Here is a 25,044-nt window from a genome sequence, read left to right on the forward strand (position 1 = left end):
TTAAACATCTAGACTAAGTTCTCTTATTGGCTCTACTTGGACCCCAAAGAAACCAAGTGGAAATTAGCCTCATTGCTAACCAGTGTCAGCATCAGGTCCCATATTTGAGACTCCAGTGCTCTGCTTCTAACCATTGCTCTCCCAGAAATAACCCACCAAGTTTGTCAATGCCTGAGATCCTGCTGTTGTTGTTTAACTGCTACAATAGCAGCATTTTGTGTTTTTTTTTAATGCAAGTGAACACTGTGCCTAGTATTTAATTACAGGTTTATACTGATATTGGGTACGAGTATAAGCGAGCATCATTTGAATAATAGAAGAGTCATGAGCTTTGAAAGAGATCTTCAGAATAGAGTAAAGCAGATATTTTTTCTGTCACATTTCAGTGAGGAAAATTGCTAATTCATATGCCACCAGCCGTAGGCAGAAATGCAACAGGAAATGAAGAAAAAACTTAACTACTTTAAATGATGTGGTCTGTAGTACAAATTATGGCACTATGAATTAGTTCCCTTCTGCTGTCGAACGGATCATCTGGGTTACATAGATGAGTGGTGCAAGACCTTACTAAAATTATTCTTGAATGTAGCTTTGAGGTCTATCTAAAAACACGAGGCAATTTGCCTGCAAATACATAGAAAACACTTTTTAAACGGGTTGGGATTGGTGGTTTTCTCCCTCTGTTAAATATTAGCCTTTGAAAGGAACTTGGCTGATCTACCAAATAACACTTGCAAATTATTGTGTTTTAATCGAGTGACAGAGTGAGAAGGAAGCCACACTAGACCTGTGTATGCTTCTGGAGGCATCGTGGACCAGGAACATTATGCAATAATGCCTGGAAGAGAGGGGAACCTCTTAGCCTTGTGCCTGGCAACAAATGTAGCCACTTATCCCCAAAGCAGGCAAAATTAGAATCTGTGAAAATCTAGCATCAGAATCCAAACCCCTGGTGCAGTGCTCAGTAAATTGTAGCTTTTATGGTCTGTGATATTTTCAACCATTTCGTTTAAATATGTGAATATATGAGTGTGTGAGGCTTTAGGAGGCCTGCTCCATATGCTATGGGGGGAAAAAAATCATCATTTCTATTCAGGATAGTCCTGTAAATAGGAAACTTCTTTTTCAGTCTTCTGGAAGGCTCAGACCCTGTGCTGATGCTGGCAGAGAAGAGACCCAAATGGGCTACTCTATTGAAATGTCCACATGGTCAGGGAGCACAGTGAAAACTTGCGGGGGGCCTCTTTGCAGTAGGTAGACCTGCAAGCAATGCCTCTAAAATAACTTGAACCAGGAAAACTCAGGCTCATACATTGGTTTACAAAACTGTAGCAAAGCCTTATAAAACAAGCCTGAAAGGACATTAATTTTTAAACTGATATCGTATGAAAAATAAAACAAAGTATATATTTAAAAACTCCCATAAAATTTGTCAAGTTGGTGTCTTAATGGATCTAAGTGAGAATTTGATTACTTAATTTTCTTTCATTGCAATAGAAAAATAAATGCTTTTTAAATTTTAAAATTAAAACAGATCTTATGTATCCACAGGACTATTTTGGCATAGGCATTTTGCAGAAAATAAATGTTCCCCTGATTTGCAACTGGCCACTGATATGTTTGAAGGTGAGCTCTCTGTCCACCAGAAATAGCAGGGGAGACTTGGTTTCTTTCCAAATGGAAGGCTGTGTATTATGTTTTCTTCCTTTCTTAAAGTGTCATGATTTTTATCTTCTGGTGTTAGGTCATGAACAGATTTTTAAGTCTGAAAACATAGAAATAGGTATTTAAATGGAGAGGCGAAAGTCTTAGCCAGTGAGTTATAATTTTTAAAAATAGGTAATACAGACCTCTAGTGGTCGAACAGTTTGAAAGTCCCTGTAAGAAAAGGCAATAATGTAGAAGGTGGCTGCATTGTAAGTGGAACATCTGTTGGTTAGAATTATTTACGTGGAAAAATTCACATGGTTCCTAGAGAGAAAAAGTAAAAATGAAAAAAAAAAAGTGCTTTAAGGACAGGTGTGACCACCCTTTTAGATGCTCTTTCCTCTAAAACAATCAAAGACCCTCTGACCTAACACCCAGCAAAGAAGTCTGGGCCTGTATTATTTTTCCCCTGAAAATTATATGAATAGAGTTGACAAATGGCGGCTTTATGTGACATACATTTTTTTTTCCCCTTTGCCTTATTTGGAGCCTTTTTTTCTCACTATTCCACAAGCTCCTCCTGAAAGCGATATCTCCAGCAGCTCTACTTTGCCTGCCCCAACCTCAGTTCTCTTGCCTGGCAACTACTCTCTGGTGGCGTGGGGCTGTGGGCTCTTCAGCTACTGAAGGGAAAACTATTTGGTCCAAGTAAGTGTAAGTGAGTGTAAGTGACAACCTCTAGACAGTGCTTCTCAAATTTTAAGGGACATCCAGATCGCCTGGGGAATCTTACTAAAATGCAGATTCAGATTCAGTAGGTATGACATGGGGTCTGAGAGTACTTTGCTAGTAAAGTCCCAGATGATTCTAAGGCTGGTCATGCAGGGCCACCTTGGGAGCAGCATTATAGCGCCTCTGTAAGTGCTCGAAGTTACTGGGCACTTGTAGCCACAATTAAGAATCTGATTAGCTAGTTGGGAAAAATAAGTAAGATCAGATTTTGTACAAGTCATAAGTGTATAGAAATATTACTGAGGACCCAAAGGATATATATATCAAAAAAATCAAGCAGAATTTAAAAAGCATAAGCTGAAACCTTAAAAGTCAATAGACCAGAATACACCATAGGAGAATATGTATTTCAGATCATATCTATTATAATTCCATCGTTGAAATAACTTGCTATCATAGCATGTTGTCAACCTTAATTTCAAAATCCATAATTTCAGAACTTATGTCATGGGGTAGTCCTTAAAAGCCTCTTGCAAACTTTTAACATCTAGTTTTGAATCAAAAATAATATATTAACAGGCTGTAGCATGGAGGGAGTACATAAATTATCGTGGTTGCCCTGCGTGAATAGCAATTCACAGGTTTGGCTCAGACACGACTTAGATGAAATAATTAACTATGTACAGTACTTAACAGTATAAAAGTAATTAATCTAGCCGCCTCATACTGGTTTGGCCTAAATAAACACGCAATAAAAAAAGCTATAGGATTTTATTATTTTTTCACTCACGTTTCTACATTAGTAAGTTGGAATTTTTATACATCAGAAAGAAGATATCTTTCCTTTGATAAAAAAAATTCATTTTCTTTTCAAATGTTAATGTACTGCTTAGAAACTGAGTGAGTTCCATGGATTTACGATAGTGGGCAGATGTTCCCCATTAATAGTTTTATGCATCCTTTCTACTTCATGGTTTAGAGAAAATGATTATTTTAAATTAAGGTGTAAATAAGAAAAATGGGATTTTTATTGCTATAAAATCACCCGAGGCCCTGTTGATGGGGTCCACAATGCTGTGTTGGTGTAGCTTTGGCAAAATATTCAAAAATATTTCTTGTTTTTTGCCTTATGGGTTCTGGACAGAGACAAATTTTCTCTTTGGCTTAGAGGCCCTTTACCAGCAGATTCAAAGGCCAAGGGCAAGGTTGTCAGTTGGCAAGAGGGCAATAAATATGGAAAGCACCTCTGTTTGGGTAAGAGAAAAGGACTTGGGTGATTCCCATCAAGGAAAGAAGAGTTCATTAAGCTCAGTCTTATTCTTCAAAGCCCATTTTTGAATTTGGGTGTTCTTATAGATTCTAGCATGTTTTCCCATGCAGAATTCCACTGACTAATTATTCCCCACTTCATAAATTGGCTTATGAGGATGAGGTTTAGTAGTGCTTCCAAAATCAAATCGCAGATAAGATCAAATCTCAAATTCCAGGACTTCTGCTTCCAGCCAAAGTGGAACACCAAGAACTGGAGCTCCCTGCCCACCCAAAATGACTAAAGACTGGACATATGGATGAAACGAAGGTTTTTCAAGACAATGGACAGCAGATAACAAAGGGCAGTGATCTCCAAAGGATAGGAAACTAGTGAGGGGAACCTCAGAATCACCCCAGTTTACTGTCTGGAAGAAACCTCCAGCAGCAGTCCAGGGCAGGTAGATGCTGGTGAAGCCCAACAGCCTCCTGATTTAAGGAGAAGGAACTGGGAGTCAGTAGAGTCCAAGGAGGCTAGAGTTCACAGACTACCAAAGAGGAGAGAGTGCCCCTATCAAAGGTCCTGGGTATCTGCTGCAAAGGGTCCCCTTGGTTGAGAAATTGCCCAAAAGGATTAGAAGGAATGAGCTCCAGAGATTAGCTAGACCAGAAAACAGAGCCTGTTCACACCAGCCAAAGCAGAAAATCTCATACTTCATGGGCATCTGGTAGCATATTCAGAAGGGTTTGCCTCAGGAATAGAAAAAAAAAGTCACTCCTAGATTAAATGCTGCTCTTATCCCACCTAAAAAAAAAAAAAAAAACAACAAAAAAACCCAAAGAGGGAAATTCTGCATGTAACTCAGCTGTTCCCCAGGACAAATAGGGAGAGTTTTTATTTAAAAAAAAACATCAAATGTCCAACAAAGTAAAATTCACAGTGTTGAACATTTATGATAAAACTACCAGGCATGCAAAGAAGCAGGAAATTACCAATCCATGAAAAGAAAAATAATCAATAGAAACAGACCTAATAATGTCAGATAATGAGATTTTTATACAAGGGCATAAATTGGCTTATGAGGATGAGGCTTAGTAGTTATTGGTTATTGTAACTATATTTCATGTGTTTAAGGAACTAGACAAAAGTTTGAACATATTAAGTGAGGCATGGAAGATATAAAAAGGATTGAAATTGAATTTCTAGAGGTGAAAACTACAGTGTCTGAAATAAACACTCAAATGGGACTTCAGATGCTAAGATCAAACTTTTTGTTCTAATCCTCCCCAAATATTCTTCGTTAGATGCCAAGTTTGTCCCCAGCAGCCTAATACATAATATTAGCTTAATACTGAAACTCTCAGGTAAAAGTTTCCTTTTCAACAGGGGTGTAGTCCCTACGGAGGCCCATATTTCCTTCTAAGTGTGGCCCTCCTGGCCTGTCTGAGGCTCACGGAGCAGTTCTGCCACCTTCCACAGACTGGTGCTCCTTACCTCCAGAGTAGACTCCCCAGGAAAGAGGCACTCACAGCCCTCAACATGGTGCTGTCTGAATCAGTTAGAAGAAAGTTCATATCATCAGGCCACCACTTTCCATCTGAGTTTTCTGTCTCACACTGGAAACCCTAGTTTTAAAAAGCATCCAAAGTCGTGTTTACATGAAATGCAATTAATGTAGACATGAGCACCTCTGCAGCCCCCAGCCATGTCATCCAAGGCACTGTGAATGAAATCAAGCTATGAACTAAATAACACCGTATTCTTTTTATGGAATTTAAAATATACTAATAATACATACACTTTTTTTTCTTTTTCTTTTTTTCTTTTTCTAACAAAGGGGAAAAACTCAACTTTACTGTTTAGGAAGTTTTATTAGGGCTAGAATCCTAAACAATGTATATTCTAGTCAAGTGTCACTATAGTCAGAAGCACTCCATATATACCCAGTAGTAATTCTGTATAATTCCTCAGTGTGTCTGCCTCATCCATAGCAGGTATCTTCTCTCTGACCTTTTTTTGATTTGTATTCTTGAGCCAGCAGTGAATGAATCTAGAAAATATGTTACTATTAAAAGCACAAAGATAGACTAGTTGTTATGGTTAAGATATTAGGTGTCCCCAAAAATCTCCTGTGTTAGTGCAGCAGTATTCAGAGGTCAATTGTGACATCTGTGAGCTAATCAGTCATCCTAATTTGAAAGGACTGCTGTGCTGGGTGGTAACTGTAGCAGGAGGGCTTGGTTGAAGGAGATGGGTATCCCTAGGGTAATCCCTTGGCAAGTTCATTTTCCCTAAGGAAAATTTCCCTCGTTCTGCTTCCTGGATGCCATGAGCTGAGAAGCTTTTTCTCTGCCATGCCCTTCCGCCATGATGTGCTGCCTCACCTGGGTTCAGAGCAGTGGAGTCAACCAACCGGGGACTAAATGTCTTAAACTGTGAGCCACAATAAATTTTCTCTCCTCTAAGTGGTTCTTGTCAGGTATCTTGGTCCCAGTAATGGAAAGCTGAATAACACACCTGGTGTAACATAAATGCGTAGGTAATTTCATGCTTGGAGCATCAAAATTCACTTTAGAAACACTTTTCTTGGTTGTGAAACATTCAAGAATAAATATTTTAGTGTTTATCTAAAATTTTTAAAATTTCACCTTCTCATCAGTTATGTAACCAGGCCCCACAAATCCTCGTGGCTCTGTGAAATAGCAGCACTCCATCTCAGTCCCAGGATCTTTTTAGCATGGGGTGATATTTGTTGAATAAGTGTTAACCATGTAAGAACACCCAGATATCATAGGTTCTATGCTGTATACAACCACGTGGAGACTTCACGTTAATGGAATGTAGCTCTAAGAGACATAATAGCATCCTTAATGATACAGAAAAATAAAAAGGGAAAAATAAGTTGCTGGCAGGAGCTATGCCTCCTGCCATCACGGGATCTGTGTCTCCCCTGCCTCTAACTCCTGGGCCACAATTGCTGCTTCATGTGGAAATGGGAGAGGAGATGTCTGACTAGCAGAGGTATACTACAAGTCTTTAGTGTCTCATAGACACATTGGAATGTGGTCTGCAGCATCCTGCAGGGCTAGGAGTCTGTTTTCTCAGTTGAAAAATTAGGGGGTTGGCTTGGATCCTAAGTTGCAAATTGGCAGGACTAAGACCAAATGTAAACTGCAGAAGAGTTCAGTTCAGTTCTCTGGTGCTGTATTTTTCATTTGCATTAATTGAAAACTTCTCAGAATGAGTTATTTCACATAAGATTTTAGATTTCTAACTTATCTTTAAAAACCAGCTGTATCCCACTCTGATCACCATGATCACAATTGACTAAAGCTAGGGAATATATTCCTCGACTTTCTCGAAGAAAGGGGAGGCCCTCCCTTCACCACCAGGCCACTTCCCTCATCTCTGTTCCTCCCAGTCTCTGAAGTATTTGAGCATGTGAATGCTGACACATATAATCTCTGGTGTCCATTCCAACAATAAAATTCTGTGGTTCTCAGTCTTAAGTTATTTCAAGGGTAACAGAAGATTAAAGAATAATAGTTGCACTGCATTATGAAGTAAAAGACTTCACTTGTATAACCTGATAACTAACACCACTGATAAAATAGAAATTGTGTATGTTTCCAGGGACAAAGGGCATGCAAATTTATTCTTGGATGTCTTTGAAGAAGAACAATACATTTGATTCGTGAATTTCCTTGTATCACAGAAATTTCTTCGACTTCCTGATCCACATAAAACTACTCTCTAAGCCTAAATTGAAAATCCCCAAGTTGCAAAATGGCTTTTCATGTAAAAACAGCACTTTCATTTTTGGTTTAACATAAAGACATCATATAATTTATTTAGTTGGTAACTTTAAGATGATCACTGAATTACATATGTATCCAAGAGGGACTATTGGAATTGACTGATTTTTAGAACATATTTTCTCTGAATTGGAATCTTTTCACATGAAGATATCCAAAATTATTAGCATGTTACATTGTTCTCACAAAGATCTAATGAACTGTACAAATATGCCTGCCCTATTCTGAGTAAAAAAAAATATTTAGCCTAATATAGTTTTCATTATTTTACATAATAATAAAATAATACCCAAAATGTTATTACCAAATACATTACAGTGTTGTATAATTGTTAGAAAGTGAACTCGTGGAGTCATATTAAGAAACAACAACTACCACATGTTAAGTCAAGATAATTCAAGGAAGAGTCCTACATGAATACAAGGGAAGCTGCAGGCAAAGAAATTTGTTTTTCTCTTAATCCTACATGTTTAAGGAGATCTTTATCATTTAATTAGTTGAATTATGGTCCACCAAGCAAAGGTCTATGGTATAGTATTTTTTGATGCTCTACCTTAAAATAATCTTAAAATCATCTATACTTTATATGTTCATTTTTTTGACAACTGATTCTTTAAATTCATTTCTTCCAATTTGAAAATTGATTCTTTTAAGTTGCTTTATGGGATCACTAACAGATTATATCATCACATCTTATTATATTAAAAGGGCTTCTCACCCAATTCCAATTGATTTCTTGTCCATAAGTAATAATGTGACCAATTTACATATAAGGTAAAGTTTATGGGGCAATTTAGTATATAGGCTATATTGATAATATATATGATAGTAATAATCGATAATATCTATTGAGCGTGTAATATATCATAATCATTTTCGCCTGCTTCATTTAAACTTATCTTGACAGCATTGAGGTTTTTTGTTTTGGTTTGGGTTTTTTTTTTTTTTCCATTTTAGATGGAAAAAAGACTGAGACCAAAAGAGAATGAGATGAGCTAATTGCGTGATAAGTCAGAAATAGAGCCAGGAACCCTGACCCTGACTTTTTAACTGCTCAGTTTATGGTTGGTTTGTTTCCAGCAACACACTCTCTGCTAACAAAATTGTGTGTTCCCTTTAAGATTTGAAGGGCTGAATATATGGCTCTTGGTATGGAAATTAGCTTTCCACTCCAGCCGTTTATTAAACTGGTTTTTATTGTTACCTAATCTCTCTATATGGAATGTGTAGTATACACTGTCTTATAACATTCTTTCCAGGGCAGGGTAGAGGATCCACAGTCCCATTCCTACTTGTATGGTCAAAGTTCAAGGGTGGTTTAATGACTGGCCTGAGGTCTCAGTTTTTAGAGGGGAAAAGCAAAAGCCCCAAGACCCACCCACCCCCCACTCCTAATTCTAGGCCAGTGTTTGTTCTAGGTCTTTTTATCCCTGCTAATCCTACAGTCCACTGATTCCCTCTCAACTTCTTAGATTACGTTGCTTTTTTCCTCTGTGCTTTTGGTTTTATATATTAAGATTCAGCGTCAGCATTCGCCATATCTTTTCACTCCCAATTTTGAGTGTTTCCATCTGATTGTTTCTTTATTTTTGGACTTTATAGGCTTTTTCTTCATTTCTGTTTTACCCTGATTATCCAGGAAAGGCTGTGTACATCTTTGGAAAGCTCTGATGTTCTCAATGAAGAGACCTTGGGAGTGACCTTATTTGTCTCCCAGGGAGTTGTATATCATGACTTCAAATGCCCCACTAAAATGTTACCCATTTGGCAGCAGTATACAGAAAAGGCTGCTCTCTCTGATAAGACGTTCAGTGGGGGTTTCATAGCAAAAGAATAGACTTCTTAATGGGAAATAGGGAGAAGTATAATTCCCTCTGATTTAGCTGGTCTTTCAAACTTCATGGTGCTTTTCTTCTTGAACTAGTCTATGAGAAATTTAATAGGAAAATGCCTCAGGAATTGGTATCCATTAGTATGTGGCCAGAGAATTTTGGCCGTAGAAGTCTCTTCATATTGTTTTTATATAAAGCTCTTCTCTGCTATAAAAACAAATATCCTATGCCCTCATGGGGCAGATAAACAGTTTTGTAAAGAAGGCAAGCAACAGAAAAATGAGGCTAATGAACTAAACTCTTCAGATGCCAAATCTCCAGAAAGGCTCCTTTATTCCTAAATGTTCATCTTCTTTCTCTCTCACTTTCCTTCCTTGGCTTAATTCTAATGAGAGCTTTGGTGACATGTAATATTTCCTGTGCTGTTCCTCATGGAAGAAAGGCCTAGGTGAATGCAAAGCTGTATTTATATTCAAATATTGCAGAATCAGTTCAGACCCTAAGGGTGCAATGGATGCCCTCTGGCCCTCAGTCATGCCTGCCTTGCCTATGATGGCAGTGCCACCAGAGGGCAGGGTTTGACTTTCCGACTGGGTGGCCTCCTCCTGGAAGTGGGGACCTGGGGCCAGAAAACAGCCATCAACTCTTGAAGCTCATGTGAAGAATGCACTCTTCTAGTGTATCTGCGCAGAATCCTGTATTCCCATAAAATGCTTAGAGAGGGTAATTTCTAAAATGACCTCACACGGCAGGTGTTCAGTCAGTTTCCAGGCTCAGAGCTCCTGCTGAGCACCCACCACCATCCAGGACTGCTCAGGGATAACCCGAGAGGGTTTTTATCTTTTTGAGAAATCGATAGCTTTCCTGGGAAAATAAAATACAGAAAACCAAAGCCACCTATAAAATGCAACATATAGTTAACATTTCATAAAAGAGATAAAAATTAACAAAGTTTAAAAAAAAAAAAAATGTAAGGCCGGAAGAGGGTTTCCCTATAGCAACACTATTAACATCTTAGACCAGATGGTTCTTTGGGGGTGGGGGGGGTCTGTCTCACTGTCTCGTGATTGGTAAAATGGTCAGCATACTGATACCCCCCCATCCTACCCCTACCCCAGCTGTACAAATGAAGAATGTGTGTAGACACTGCCAGATGACCCTAGAAAGCAAAACATCCCCTGGTGGAGAAGCACAGGACAGATAACATTATCAATCATTCAAAATAATGGAGCCTCAATACCCTCCTAGAACATCAAAAATGTAAGGACCTGTTCTCTGAGCCTGCTTCCTCAGCGAAAAAATAGGAATGATAATGTACTCCCTCCTAGTGCTCTTTAAAGACTGAAACAACACCATACTTGGCACATAGCAAATATTCACTTACTCATAAATGATATACCTTGAGCTATTATTTGTCAACAAAAATAGAGAATAAAATAGCTGTACATTAAATAAATTTAGCTGGAGCTTTATATATCACTTTGTGCTAAAGTTTTGCAGCTGAAGGGATTAAATTGATATTTTTCCCTCCTTGACATAACTAATCAATGATGCTCTGTCTTCCTTTATGTGAAGGTCAAAGGGCAGTATCTCCTGCATCTCTAACATCTGATGAGTGGCTAATGATCCAGAAATAAACTTTAAAGTGCTTTGGAGGGTTTCTATGTGTAGAGAAGTTCTGTGTAAATAGTTCTCTAAGAGGAGGCTTGAGAATGATAATACACTTTCACTCTTTAAATTTGCTTTATAAGCTTCACCTATCTTAGGGGAGATAAGAGCCAAAATTAATTGGGGAGAAAAAAAAATAAATGATTTCAAACAGCCACGATCCTCAGCTGGAACTGAGCAACTGTAAAGATTTTGAAATTGCAGAGGAACTAGGCCGGAGAAGTTCAGCCAAAAAAATGTTTGTTTATAAAAACTAGAGAGTGTTAGATATTTCCATCATTCCAGCTTATCATCTGAAATTTCTGCTGGCTCGAGTGGAATTGTGCTCTTCTGTTTCCTACTGTGGGCTTCCCTCCCCGACCACAATTGCCTTCAGATTGGAGACTGGTAACTGCAAGGACAGAGCAGTGTTGGGTTTAGCTAGCTGGAGGAACGAGAGGAGAGTTGTCATACCTGGTGGGAAAAGGCGAGCACTCCCAAGTTGCTGTCATGGCAGAGTTCAGGAAGAGTGGCGTTGACGCTGACAGTTGCTGACTTGAACAATTTTGTTGCTGGTGGTAAAAGGAGAGAGCACCTACTGAACATGAAGGTGTGAAGGTGAGAAAAGATGAAATTGCTATAGCAGAGTTAAAAACCAGAGGGGCTGGTGGTCTTGGTGTGGCACAGAACGTTCAAAAGTCTCCTCCTTGGCCTTATGCAGTTGGGCCTGCAGGATGACACGCTGCTTGCTCCTCAGCCCTAAAAAGAAATGCATTGTTGTTGTTGTTGTTTTTTCATTTTGCAAACCAAGGAATGCATTGCATTTTACATTTAGAAAGGGTCAAACTATGAGAAGACAAAAATGGCGTGTTATCTTAGGCTGCTCTCTTGGGAAGAGTTCCTTTTCAACTCCTACTCAGACTGCACACAAATACTTGGAATAGATCTTAATTTTGAGTCTGATGTGTGACATCTGATGACTCATTTATTGCTAATGACGTGTTCACAGGAAGCAGAAGTCACCGGCATCTTATTTTCCAGTTGGCAAAGTGTTGTTTACCTTTCATTGGCCCAGCCTCTGTGGCTCTGATCACAGGCTGTTCAGTTAGGAAGCTCAAGTAGCCAACACAGAGAAGGGGTGGAGCAGTAAATAATAGAAGATAGATCGTTCTAGATTTTTTTAATGACAGTCAGTAGTGTAGTAACATGGTAATTTATGTATTAAAATGATATAGAATTCAAAGAGGACTTTTCAAAGCTGGCAAAACTGTCCAATCCAAGCAGATTCTTAGCAGTCTCTCTCAGCGCACCTCCCCCAAGTCCGTCCCTTGCTTCTTGTACCTTAGCTTCTTTCACTTCCAACACTGCGTGCAATTTCCCAATCTCTCTTTATCCACATTTGCTTGCAGGGTAAATATGAGCCATATACACGATAGTGTGAGTTTAACACCAACAAAAGTCCTACAGTCTAGCACCTCTTAGACTCTCCACTTCTGTGATCTCATTTGATCTTCTCAATTGTACTGTGAGGCCAACTGAACAGATATTACTAATTCCTCATCATCCATCACAAATATCACGATATCATTTTCTAGACAGAGAAAAGGAGACAAAGGTTATATGAAAAGCCAGACTCTGCAGCACCCCTGAAGTAAAGCATGTACTGGATTCAGATCCTTTGCTCTTTTCTGTCACTAACTTGAGTCAGGTTTTCCCTCCCCAGGTAGATCTTTGTTCTAATGATGATGTGGAGGTGGAGCTCTACCCCACCCACAGCTCAAGGATCATTTAACTAGACAGTGTCATGCTGGGCACACCCTAAGCCAGTCCGGAATATGTAAAGGAAACAGAGTTTAATGAGTATTTTTTTTTTTTTTTGACCAGGGAATGAATGCAGGGGTGCTCTACCACTGAGCCACCTGCCCAGCCCTTTTTTTATATTTGATTTAGAGACAGGGCCTCACTTGAGTTGTTTCGAACCTTACTAAATTGCTGAGTCTGGCTTTGAATTTGCAATCCTCCTGCCTCAGCCTTCCAAGCCACTGAGAATACAGGCCTGTGCCCCCACGCCCAGTTAAATGCACAATTCTTAAACCATACTTAGGAGTCTCTTTTACTTGATCAGTGAAGCCTCACAAAGACCCACTGAACACATTTTAGCTGAGGGCAATTGAGTTGTTCATTGGATTTGATCTTGCCTGTTAATCATGATTATCATCATTTAAGCCAGAGTTGCAGATTAAGTGGCCCACAGATCCAATATTAACATGTACCTGATCTCCTGGAGGTCTTCCTACACATGACTTTCTGGTTCAGTAGGTCTGAGGTGGAGCCGAAGATTTGCACTTTTAACAAAAGTTAAAAAGTTCCTGAATGATACCGCTGCTGTTGTTCAGGGACCAGCACTCAGACCCATTGCCAGAGGGACAGGGAGGGCACTTGGGTGAGGGAAGCACCTACAGCAAATAGCAGCAGCCAGCCCTGTGGGCAGGAGCACGTGAGATGCAGCCCTCTCCACCGGGAGGTGCTGAGAGCATGAATTATACTCTGGATTTTGGAGAAATGGCTCAAAAAAATACAATATCTTAATGTTTTTCATATCAATTACAGGTTGAAATAATAGTTTGGGTATATTGGGTTAAATCAAACATATTATCAAACTTAATTTCACCTGTTTTGTTTACTTTTAAAATGTGGCTACTAGAAAAAATTTAATGACATGTGTGTCTCTTTTGGACTACACTGACCTAAAGAATCAGAAAATAGAGAGTGGTAAGGATTAGTAAACCACAGAGGATTCAAATTCCAAAAGCTCTGAACACTTTGGGGCCCAAAGAAAATATGCCTGTTGGTCAGATTTGGCCTAAAGGCCTCAATTTGTAGCCAAACACTTGCGGTCACAAATATTAAATGTAGAAGCAATTCGGTATCTAGAATTTTGCCTTTCCATCAGCATTAAACAAGTGCCTTGTTATAGTGTTTAAAATCAAGGCTTGGATGATAATAATGGTAACTATTTCTTCTGAATTTCTGAATTAAAAATTCTTAATAGAATTATTAAAATCTTGATAGAACTATTAATATCTATAATATTTTTTGAAGATCTGAGCTTTTTCACCTAAATTCATTTCACTTGTGTTATAAAAAAGTATTTTCCAAGTGTTTTTATGTCTTCCAAAGACTTTGCTTTTTACCTATATTGACCTGTAAAGTAGAGTTGAGAACAGGTGTGGGTATTCCCATTGCAAATATTTTGTAATATTTAAGGAATATCAAGGTAAGAGATTAAGTTTCCGGCTAGTGAGTGACAGGGCAGCCTCTGTGCCAGGAGTCCAGTCTTGTGCCTCTGCCAGATGGTTTGCTGTCCCCTGATTTAACAGCATTTTAAGGTTAAAAAGGCAACAAATGAATAATAACGCACACAAGACTGCAGTTTGAAAAATATAACTATGACAACATCAAATAAGCATCACCCTCAAAGCATTTGCTTTCAGAGGACAGAAATCTCTTAACTTTGTCATATTCTAACTACTGCGTGATACATTGCTGCGGGTTTCTTTTCTAATAATGTCCCTGCCACTGTGTTTTCACCTGGGCAACTGAACCATATTAACTAATTGCTAAACTTTAACAAGTTGTATTTTGTCACAAAGAATCAGAGGCTAGGTTCCTTTTGTATGAGTTATTTTAACAATATTGCATGTGAGAGGATGGTATCATCCTGACTCCTTAACTTCAGGGCATGCTTTTAATTTTGCTTTCCAACCATGAACCAATTTGTCTGCACCCTTCCACCTTGTAGGGACAGTGAGCAAAGCAGAGATGCCTGAGAGTCTCAGCCCATGGCCACAAATGGAATGGAGCAAGCTAGTCCAGATAGGCCCCAGACCCATGACCTTGACTTCATTTTCCTGGGGCCACAGCCAGGTTATATGGGAAGAGTTTCTTTGTGCGCTAGTTAACTTTTAGAAAGAAAGAAAAAGACCCATGACTATAATAATCTTACATGGAGTTTTTTATTCATCTTGAGCAAAAGGCAAAATTCTTTTCATTTTGTTGCTTTTAATATAAAGAGTTCTGGTGTTCAATATAGACTCTAATTAAATGAGTGTGGAACTAAAACTGTCTGCTATACAGATTAATATAGACACATAACTATTTAATGATATGTGATAGGTCACTTCTGTTTGTCAAGTTGTCCTTGCCTTCAAAAGAGGCACACCCATTTAGAAGAAAGATCTGGAAGTTGCAGGGCATTGAGGTGTGTGTGTGTGTATGTGTGTGTGTGTAACTAACTCCCTGTAGAATACAGAAGTCTGGGGAAGCCCAGTGACTGGTTCACAGTCACCCAGCTACAGATCGAGGAAGTCAAAATGAGAATCACAGGCTCCTTCCACATCATCCAGGGCTGACTCACAGGCTGTCGTTCAAACATTCCTAGTGCAATCAGAACGTTTAGCGATTTGGAGAAACGTGCACAGTACATTGAATACTCACTAGCCTCATTTGAAATTTAAGTGATGTGGTTTGTATGTTAAAAACTTTCATCTGAAATGAATTGCCATGCAGGCAATAAGCTCTAGTATAAAACTCATAATACATATAAATTCTAAATGTTATCATAGTTTCTTAGGAATTCAAATTAGTACTTCCTTTCCCACCCAATCACTTTCCTTATGCCCCTTAAAGTGGAATTAGAAATGAAATAGTTTCTTTTTGCTGAACTAGAGTTTCAAAAAAGTAAAAATGGAGTGGTTCCACATAAGAATGTTGGGGCTTTGTTCAAGAATTAGAGAAAGCAGCTGTCCCACTAACCGGAATCCCACATGGGTGGAGACAGGAAGGCTGTGAGAGTCTCCACCACGAGCCACATTTCTAAGATGATGTCTCCTCCCCGTTAGCCAAGAAGCTGATCAGCTGAAATCAGTGAGTCCAGTGGAGCAATTCCCTAAGTTCTAAGTTGAGAGAATTTGGGAGTGTAAGAGCACAGGGGTTCATTTAAGTCCACGCCTCCTTCCCAGCTAGTTCTTGGATCCTTCTTCTCCTGATCAGTCTCTGGATCCCTCCTCTCTCCAGGCTCCCCAGACAGCCTTCCACGACCCTATTCAACATAAGAAGAATTCTCACTAACACCAGCACATCCAAGGAGAATTTTTAAAGCACATGAATTAGACTTGATCACATATCTTTCATTCCTACTTGTTTCTCTTTTCATTGGGGGTGAGGGAGACAGCAGTCAGGAGTTTGGAATAGTGGGGGACATAAGGGTCTCCCAGACATCCATTGTGGCTGAGTTGCTGTGACTGTAATTTATAATCAGTTGGGATTTCTAGAGTGAAGTTTTATTATAGCATGGTGTTCCATTATTAGATACCTGTCTTGATTAATTCCCGAGAAGCTAAAGTATAGGATTAACATATTGCTTTCACTGAAATTCATTTTATAAGTTGAAAGGAACTTCTGGATTTTTCTTGATAAAGCTGGGATCTTTGGGTTTGTGGGTTACTTTTAACAGGGATGATTGGGAATGATGGAAGATTTAACCACCATCACCATGATGGCGTATCCTTGCAAAATGCAGAAAGCTGGGGCCCTGTTTGCGTTTTCTGTGAGGTCAGACCACAGTGGCTGATGGAAGTGGACCCACTACTTACCACTTAGACATATCACAGAGCCATTCATTAAGTTTGAGGAGGTTGGATCCTAAATACTTAATTAGTATGCTATTAATAATTTTAATAAAATATGTTTTGGATGGAGGAAAATAGTCACTCAGGAATTAACAAAGATAAAGAAAATCATCCACAGGGAAAGCATTTAGTGAGAGAAGTTGGACTGTCATTGCCAGCCAAGAATGTGACATTTAGCTGGGCACAGTGGCACATGCCTGTAATCCTAGCAGCTCAGGAGTCTGAGGCAGGAGGATCACAAGTTCAAAGCCAGCCTCAGCAACTGCAAGGTACTAAGCAACTCAGTGAGATCCAGTCTCTAAATAAAATATAAAATAGGGCTGGGGATGTGGCTCAGGGTCAAGTGCCCCTGAGTTCAATCCCTGGTACCAAAAAAAAAAAAAAAAAAAAAAGGACTGTGTGGCATTCTCCTGTGCATCTGACATGGAATCAGTTCTAGACACTGTCCCCATGGTGCCAGGTGATCTGCCATGCTCCTCTCTCCATGACAGCCAGTATTACCAACATGGATGCAACTGCAGCCCAAAACTAATAAGCTTTGTAATCCATAGCTTATGGTGTTCAAGTAACTTAAGTGTTAGGTACAAAGAATATTAGGGCAACATCTGTCCAGATGAAGGTAATGGACTCAACAGGCATGGAAATGCTTCTTCCTGTTCCAAACACAAAATATTGGACCATGGCTTTGTTTGAGTTAAGACCACAGGACCAGAGAAGGACTAATACAGCGTACACAGCTAGATTAAGTTCTAATGATTTTACCCAAAAACCCACTTTCAATTGCTTTCAGTATGTGAGTCTAGGGTCCCTGACTTCTACACCCTGTGCACCCAAGCAGAAATTTCACAGGCTCCCAAGATGAATTCATAGTCCAAGATTACTAATCTTAGAAGAAGGCAAATTCCAAGAAAGTAGATCCAAAGATGTGACATATAGAATTTATATCTGAGGAGCTGCAAGTAATGGAGCAATTTGGTAGGGGCTCTTAGCAAACAGAAATTCCAAATATGTGAGGAGATGAAGGAAAATATACAGCCCATAAAACACAGAATGCTAAGAAATAAGGACAAATAGATTTCTAAAAGAAACAAGTAGAAACTTTACAAATTTCAGTGCCAATATCTATGAGTTGATGAATTTGCAAATGGATGGCTTACTAACAGCATTTCTGAGGGTTGAGGGGGGATATAGGAAGAGAAACAGATGCTTTTTAAAATCTGAATTATAAAATAAGTGCAATAAAGAGAATGGTTTTTGAACAGGATGGTTTATTGAGCTGTCCAACCCTGCAAGCCAGTGACTTATGAACACTGGCCTGCACTTTTTGATATTTGAGAGAGAGAGACTTTGATAGAAGATGATTCGAAAATATAATTAGTTGGTCTTTCCATTCTCTCTTTATTATCATAAGAACCCATGGAGTGTTTTTTTTTTCCTTTAGATTGCAAACTCATTAGAAAAGATGCTTATAATGAACAATTCAATTAGATTGGCTTTGGCTTGCCTAAAAGCACAAGAAGGGATTAATATTCTAATCAAAAGTCTTAGAGAAATAGTATTAGAATAATAAAGACAGAAAATCTTCTTTCTCAAGCTTGTGTTCGAGAACCCAGGAAACTGTCAAGGAATATAAAACAACTCCTCCAAAAGCGAGCAATGAGTGCATGGATGTGCTTTGGGCACAGTGAATGAGCCTCTGTGTTTGCCGCAGGCTGAAGGTTCCCACCCGACTCCTGGAAAATTTGCTCAGCTGCTTAAGATTATTTTTACCCATCCTTCAGAAGAATAGCTGCCTGGAATTTTTAGCCTTTTATTGCTAACATAAAGAACTTACCAGTGATAAACTTTTTTTACTCTCTCATGCTTTCTCTACCATTGGCTATTCTGAGTCAGTGTTTGCCTTGCTTTCAAAAATAATAGTAAAGATTCAAATAAAACATGTATTAAACACTATTTGAAACATATCCCCAGTACTTTCACATTATCTCATTTAATTCCCACAATAATCATATGCAATAAGAATCACCATTCTAATCTGACAGATGAGGAATCTGAGGCTCACAGTGAAATGAAGTGACTTACCCAGAGCTACATGGGTTTGTAAGTGGCACAGGATGATTCCATTAGGATCTCTTAACTCCAAATACATATTTTCCCCCTAGGGGCAAAAGATTGCTATGGAATTCATGTACACCCACAGAGCCTGGATAAAAGCTATAGCAAGATCTGGAATAGGACAAATAGGAAGAGGTCACTCCTTTGTGGATTTTTAAATCATGGTTAGATTTTAGTTTTTAACTGATACATTAAAATCGTACACATTCATGGGGTACCATGTGATGTTTCAGCATATGTTTCTATGGTGTAATGCTGAGATCAGGTTAAATATATCCATCTCCCCAAAGATTTCTTTTTTTTTTCTGACAAAAACATTCAGAATCCTTTTAGCTTTCTGAGATGTACGTGATCATTATCTAATCACCCCATCGTGCAGCAGCACCCCAGAACTGCTCTCTCCTACCTGACTGTAACTTGGTACCACTGACTCCAGTGTTTTCATCAGTGTTCTGCCTGTTCACAGCCCTGTTGTTAGGAAGAGAAGCAGGGGGTCTTTGTTTTCTGGGACTCACAATTGCAGTGTTCCTAACAGACCACATCTCCCCTTCTGCAGCTCTCACCAAAACAGCATCCTTTCAGCTTCAAGTGGCAATGAACCCCATGCCTTGTCACTCACTTGTCCCCGATCTCAGACAGCTACCAATCTCAGCAGTTCTACTTTTCCCACTTTCCTGAGGACTGGTTCCTCTGGAGAAGCTCATCAGTGGCAGCAGTGCACACTGCAGACTGGCCCATGTCACCTTTCCATCCAGAAAGGCCCAGGGCATGCTCACACCCAACAGTTCCAGGAGGGTGACGCGAGATTTGTACATTTCAAAAGCAGTTTCCCTAGGTGACTAGCAGACATTGCTGTGGAGGTGAAAGTTCAAGGAGTGACAGTCTCGACTCCATCTGAACAGCTGGCTGGGTGCTTTTCAGTCATCACCTCACCTCAAAGAGTCAAAGTGCTCTCTCGATTCTTTTCCCCTTCCCACCAAGCTGGTCAGAGCATCCCACATCCCTCAGGTATGGTATAGCGTTCAACACTGGAGAGAGGAAGTGTCTCTAAGGCTTCTGTCCCCCCAGCCAGACTTGAACACTGCCAAGGAGGAGAAGGACTGTGACTTGATTCATTTTGCATCCTGGACACCCACACATAGCAGGTGTTCAGTGACTGTATGATGAATGGTCAGTGCCTGCTGAATGCACTAATTACATTTGTGCTTTCTTGGTTTTGCTCTGGTAACAACCCCTAAAATTCCTCTCTCCCTTTTCTGCACTCTCAGATAGGAGGAAATGTATTTCCTTATTAGTTAGGGAATATTGGTCATTCTACAAAATATTATGTAAAATGTCCTTCTAATTAATATATTCAGTTCTTTGGGCAGAGTACCTCGAGTGATATGCTCATTACAATGATAAATACATCACTGAAGTTTCAGAGTAGACTCCAACACGTGACATAGTGGTGAGTGTGAATTAGCATGGACTGTGGAAGAGGTTCAGCCCCGCTTGGGAAAAAGCTGGAATCCCAAAACTCTGCTTTTAAATTGGTTCTCATATGCAAACTTGATCCTACCCTATTCCATTATATGTTTCAGGCTAGGCAATAAAATTTTATGTCCTACAAATATAGGATTAATGGACGCAGTCTGATTTATGGGCCCTCCAAGTAGGGTCAAGAGAGGAAACAGAGGAGAGAATGTCCTCCTTGCTCTAGCAACTCAGGTACCCAGTGGATTCTCACGCAACGCATCCCGTGTATTCTGTATTTGTGTGTGGGGGGAGATGTGTGCCTTTAAGTCCAAGCTGAGCCAAATATTTGACCTCTGACCATATTTTCAGTTCGACCAGGCTCTTTTCAACCTTTGACATTCTTTGATATTTCTAATCCTCCCTCCCCAGGCAAAACCCAGCTGGTCACAACTAGAAGTTAAGAGAAAAGCAGATGGTTAAATTAATCTCTATTGAGGCATAAATGACTACTAGCCCATAAGACTTTGGTGAAGTAATTAACTCTTAATAAAGAATAATTATCCAAGGAAATTATACTTCTAAATTGGCATGAATTCAATAACTATATTGAAAGGAATGGAAAGAAAGCAAGTAAGGAAGAACTAGTCATACCTCCTAAAAGCCTGGTTGGCCTCTATGAAACTATTCCTTCTTTGTATCTTCTGTTTCCTCCACACGGTGCCAGGGGTCTTTTGAAAGTTTGTTTTTTGTTTGCTTGTCCCTCATGAGGCTCAGGTTGACACCGGGTGCTTTCTGCGATACTATGAGGAGCAGTATGTAAACTGGCTTCAGAAGCCCTGTAGAAACTGTTCTCCTCACTCTGAGCTCACAGCATCAAGTTTCAGCTAGTCACTCATTCCGTTTCCATGGTTCCTTTATCATCTACTCCTGGAATATACCAGAACCTGTAGTAGTAGACAGGATGATTCCAGCAGGCCCCTCTCCCACAGCTGACCGGCCACTGGGAAGACAGAGATGTCAGTATCCAGAGTTCCAAAGAAACTTGGAAATGTTGGGAAGGCTGCATGTGATGTGATGAGGGGTTGATAGTGCTAGTGTGTGGCTGCTAAATGAGTGAAAGGAGACAAAAAGAAAGATTTAGGTTGCACAAAGCCAAGTGCAAAAGAAAAAAATGTTGAGGACATAGAACCAAAGAGTTGGAGAGAACTTCACCTACTGAGGGAAGGTAAAAGGCTACTTGGGAACTCTGCTTCTCATGCATTATATCCTTTGTTACTTGTTGTTATTTTTCCCATGGAACTTGAACATTTCCCAAATGCAGAATACATGGGTGTGTTGCATGAGAATCCACTGTATACCTTGAAGAAAGGCAGAGGTACAAAATGATTTTTTGAAGTATCATATTACAAAATAAAAAGGGGTGTCTGTTAGTGTTCCAGATAATAATACTTCTCAGGCTTCAAATCATGCATTATTCCTTAAAAGCCAACAACTGGGTCTTATCCTTTGCCTCACTCCTTTGTACCAGGATGAACACTCCCCTTAGAATGTGTGTCCAGCTTTTCTGGAGGCCAAGCCCAGCCGTGCTAGGCAGACCATGAGTGTCTTGATCTTGTTCCTCTTCTTCCCCAGGGCATGTTGCTATGGGGGATGCACAGCCACTCACATCTAGGGATCTGCTCCAGGTTTAGACATAGGATCTATGTGCCAGCACCACCAGCCTGCCTGCTTGTCCTTACCTGTGACCAGTGCTGCCCTTCCCCTCAGAGCTCACCTGTAGCACACCCTGTGAGGTTACCTTCAGCCTCTTTGGCAGGACTTTCTGGTGGTTTAACACAGAAAGTGTTAGCATGGTGCTCTTCCCGAGAATCTGACTCTTCCTAAGATCTTACAGAACTGCTGCCATCTCTAGCTCCAGAAACAGCTAGCAGGAATGAATGTGGGAAGATTTGGGATGTTTTGGAAGTTCTAAGTTGGAAATTACAGAATAAGTAGTTATAGCCAGTAGCAGCTTGTAAAACCAGGGGGGGAAAAATGCTCTTCCCAAGAGCTGAGCCCTCCCTCCAACCTCTCTTCAAATATATTCTCACAATGACCAGTTTCTCAGTAACTTAAAAGCAGATATTCTGACCACTTAAGGGAAATTTTTATACCTAAGTAAATATTGTGAGATGAAATACATGGTTTGAAGAATATGATACAGCTGTGCCATACTTCTGGGGTTAAAGATAAGTTAATTAGTCTTACTTACCTCAGGAGAAACTTTCAAGTTGTTCTGAATAACTAGATTAATTCAGCAGTGTTTTCTAAGATTTCGATTGTTTTCAGTTCACTTAGAAGCTAGGACTTACTTGTAAGAAAAATATAAAAGCAAAATCTTTAGGCAGTTTTAGTCACATTGGACTCTCTTTTCCATGTCTCTGGAGGATGCTTATGAATTCCTGCAAAAGCAGAATATTCTACAGTTAAAGATGCAATCCTAGACTTTTATCAGTTCACAGTCTTTCTTCAGGAAAATGTGATTTAACATGTATTATAAGAATCAGGTTGAGTATGATTGAAAAATAAAACTGCTGACAGTGAGAAGTTAAAATATTTTCCATTGTTATTTCTGTTTTTTTTTTTTTACCAGGAGCATTTGATATAGCATCTGACACTGTTTCAACTCAAGAAATCAAAATGAACCTCAACTCTTCCATAGATGATGGTATTAAAAGAATCCAAGACGACTGCCCCAAAGCTGGCAGGCACAATTACATATTTATCATGATTCCTACTCTGTACAGCATCATCTTCGTGGTGGGAATATTTGGAAACAGCTTGGTGGTGATCGTCATTTACTTTTACATGAAAATGAAGACCGTGGCCAGTGTTTTCCTTTTGAATTTAGCGTTGGCTGACCTCTGCTTTTTGCTGACATTGCCGCTGTGGGCTGTCTACACTGCTATGGAATACCGCTGGCCCTTTGGCAACTACCTGTGTAAGATTGCTTCGGCCAGCGTCAGTTTCAACCTCTACGCCAGTGTGTTTCTGCTCACGTGTCTCAGTATCGACCGCTACCTGGCCATCGTCCACCCCATGAAATCTCGCCTCCGACGCACAATGCTTGTGGCCAAAGTCACCTGCATCATTATATGGCTGCTGGCCGGCTTGGCCAGTTTGCCATCTGTCATCCACCGAAATGTCTTTTTCATCGAGAACACCAATGTCACGGTTTGTGCTTTCCATTATGAGGCCAACAACTCAATTGTCCCCGTCGGGATGGGCCTGACCAAAAACGTCCTGGGTTTCATCTTTCCTTTTCTGATTATTCTGACAAGTTACACTCTGATTTGGAAGGCCCTCAAGAAGGCTTATGCCATCCAGAAGAACAAGCCGAGAAATGATGATATCTTTAAGATCATCATGGCAATTGTGCTTTTCTTTTTCTTCTCCTGGGTTCCCCACCAAATCTTCACCTTCCTGGATGTGCTGATTCAGCTGGGCGTCATACGCAACTGTAAAATCTCAGATATTGTGGACACAGCCATGCCCATCACCATATGCATTGCTTATTTTAACAATTGCCTCAATCCTCTTTTCTATGGCTTTCTGGGGAAGAAATTTAAAAAATATTTTCTCCAGCTTCTGAAATACATTCCCCCAAAGCCCAAGACCCACTCAAATCTATCAACCAAAATGAGCACGCTCTCCTACCGCCACTCCGATAATTTAAGCTCCTCCACCAAGAAGTCGGCGCCACCGCCTTTTGAGATCGAGTGACAAGTCTGTGAAGCAGTCCTGTGAAAGGAAGAGCTAGGGAAACATTCCTCTATAGCACTTCACTACCGAATGAGCACTCGCCTCTTTTCTGAATGTAAGCAGATCGCTGATTAAGTGCACTGATGCTCCTTTTCTAAAGCTCTGAACAAAAGCTTTTCTTTCCCTTTGCCACAAAATGAAGCAAAGCCACGCTTTCCCATGGTTTGCCTTAAACAGATCACCGCTGCTCCCAGAACAATATCACAAACTGGATGGATGTGTTAATTAGGAAAATTTTACCGGCAGAAATGCAATCTCCCATCTCCTCTTGTTCTGTCATTTTTTTTTTTTAATTTCCACATAAAGGTACTTAGAATATGTTCAACCTTCAGAAGAGCAACAGAAGATCCCTGGGAGTTCAAAGTTGCTCTGCCCATTTTCCGCAGGGCAGTGAAGCTTTGGTGCCTGTTTAGCCATTAGCAACGGTGGTCACTCCTTCCTGCTACTACGCATTTGGAACAAGGACTAGCTAAGCAGTAGTTATCAAGTTTCAGAACCTTTCGTGAAATTCAGTCAGTGTCTTAGAGATCCACACTACCAAAACTGTGCCAGCCAGATGGCTTAGTTGTACAATGTTGTCACTTAAGTCATTGCATAAAAGTTAAAACTATTTGTAAAGCTGTTATCCAGATCCCTGGTGGCTCTGTCTTCCTAGTCCTGTTAGTTCCATTTCATATCTGAGAAATGTGTATAGTTTATGGTTAAAAGATTATATGTCATAAAGTATGCCTTACTGTTTTTTAAAAAGTATATATTCTACATATATATGTACATCTCTAAACTGCTGTTGTTTGATTAAAAGCTGGAAAAGTTATATTTACCTTGAAATAAAATAATTTTATTGTAATGTATCTAGTGTTCACTACTTAATAGAGATGCTTATTTATTTTTAAAATAGGATAAATGTGGATAAGAATGATTGTATTTTCATTTAAAGTTTCACTCAACTGATAGCTTAATTCCGCTAGGTATCAATTTTTGTATCCCACCATTGAAAAGACAAAGAAAATTGTTCCCTTACTGAACAACATGGAATAAACACATTGTGTTGAAATTTA

The 25,044-nt window shown here is 39.7% G+C and overlaps 1 protein-coding gene across 4 annotated transcripts in view; it reads left to right on the plus strand.

Moving 5' to 3' along the window:
* Window positions 1-24,837, plus strand: part of Agtr1 (angiotensin II receptor type 1) — a 42,956-nt gene extending 18,119 nt beyond the window's left edge. For all 4 annotated transcript variants that reach the window (XM_005325721.5, XM_078043477.1, XM_078043478.1 and 1 more), the window contains exon 3: window positions 22,818-24,837. In XM_005325721.5, coding sequence (XP_005325778.1) covers window positions 22,865-23,947 — 1,083 coding nt within the window. In that variant the 5' untranslated portion in view covers window positions 22,818-22,864 and the 3' untranslated portion in view covers window positions 23,948-24,837. The remainder of the gene's footprint in view (window positions 1-22,817) is intronic.
* Window positions 24,838-25,044: the final 207 nt, after the last annotated feature.

This window comes from Ictidomys tridecemlineatus, chromosome 3 (genome assembly GCF_052094955.1).
Source record: "Ictidomys tridecemlineatus isolate mIctTri1 chromosome 3, mIctTri1.hap1, whole genome shotgun sequence".
In the NCBI taxonomy this organism is placed as follows: domain Eukaryota; kingdom Metazoa; phylum Chordata; class Mammalia; order Rodentia; family Sciuridae; genus Ictidomys; species Ictidomys tridecemlineatus.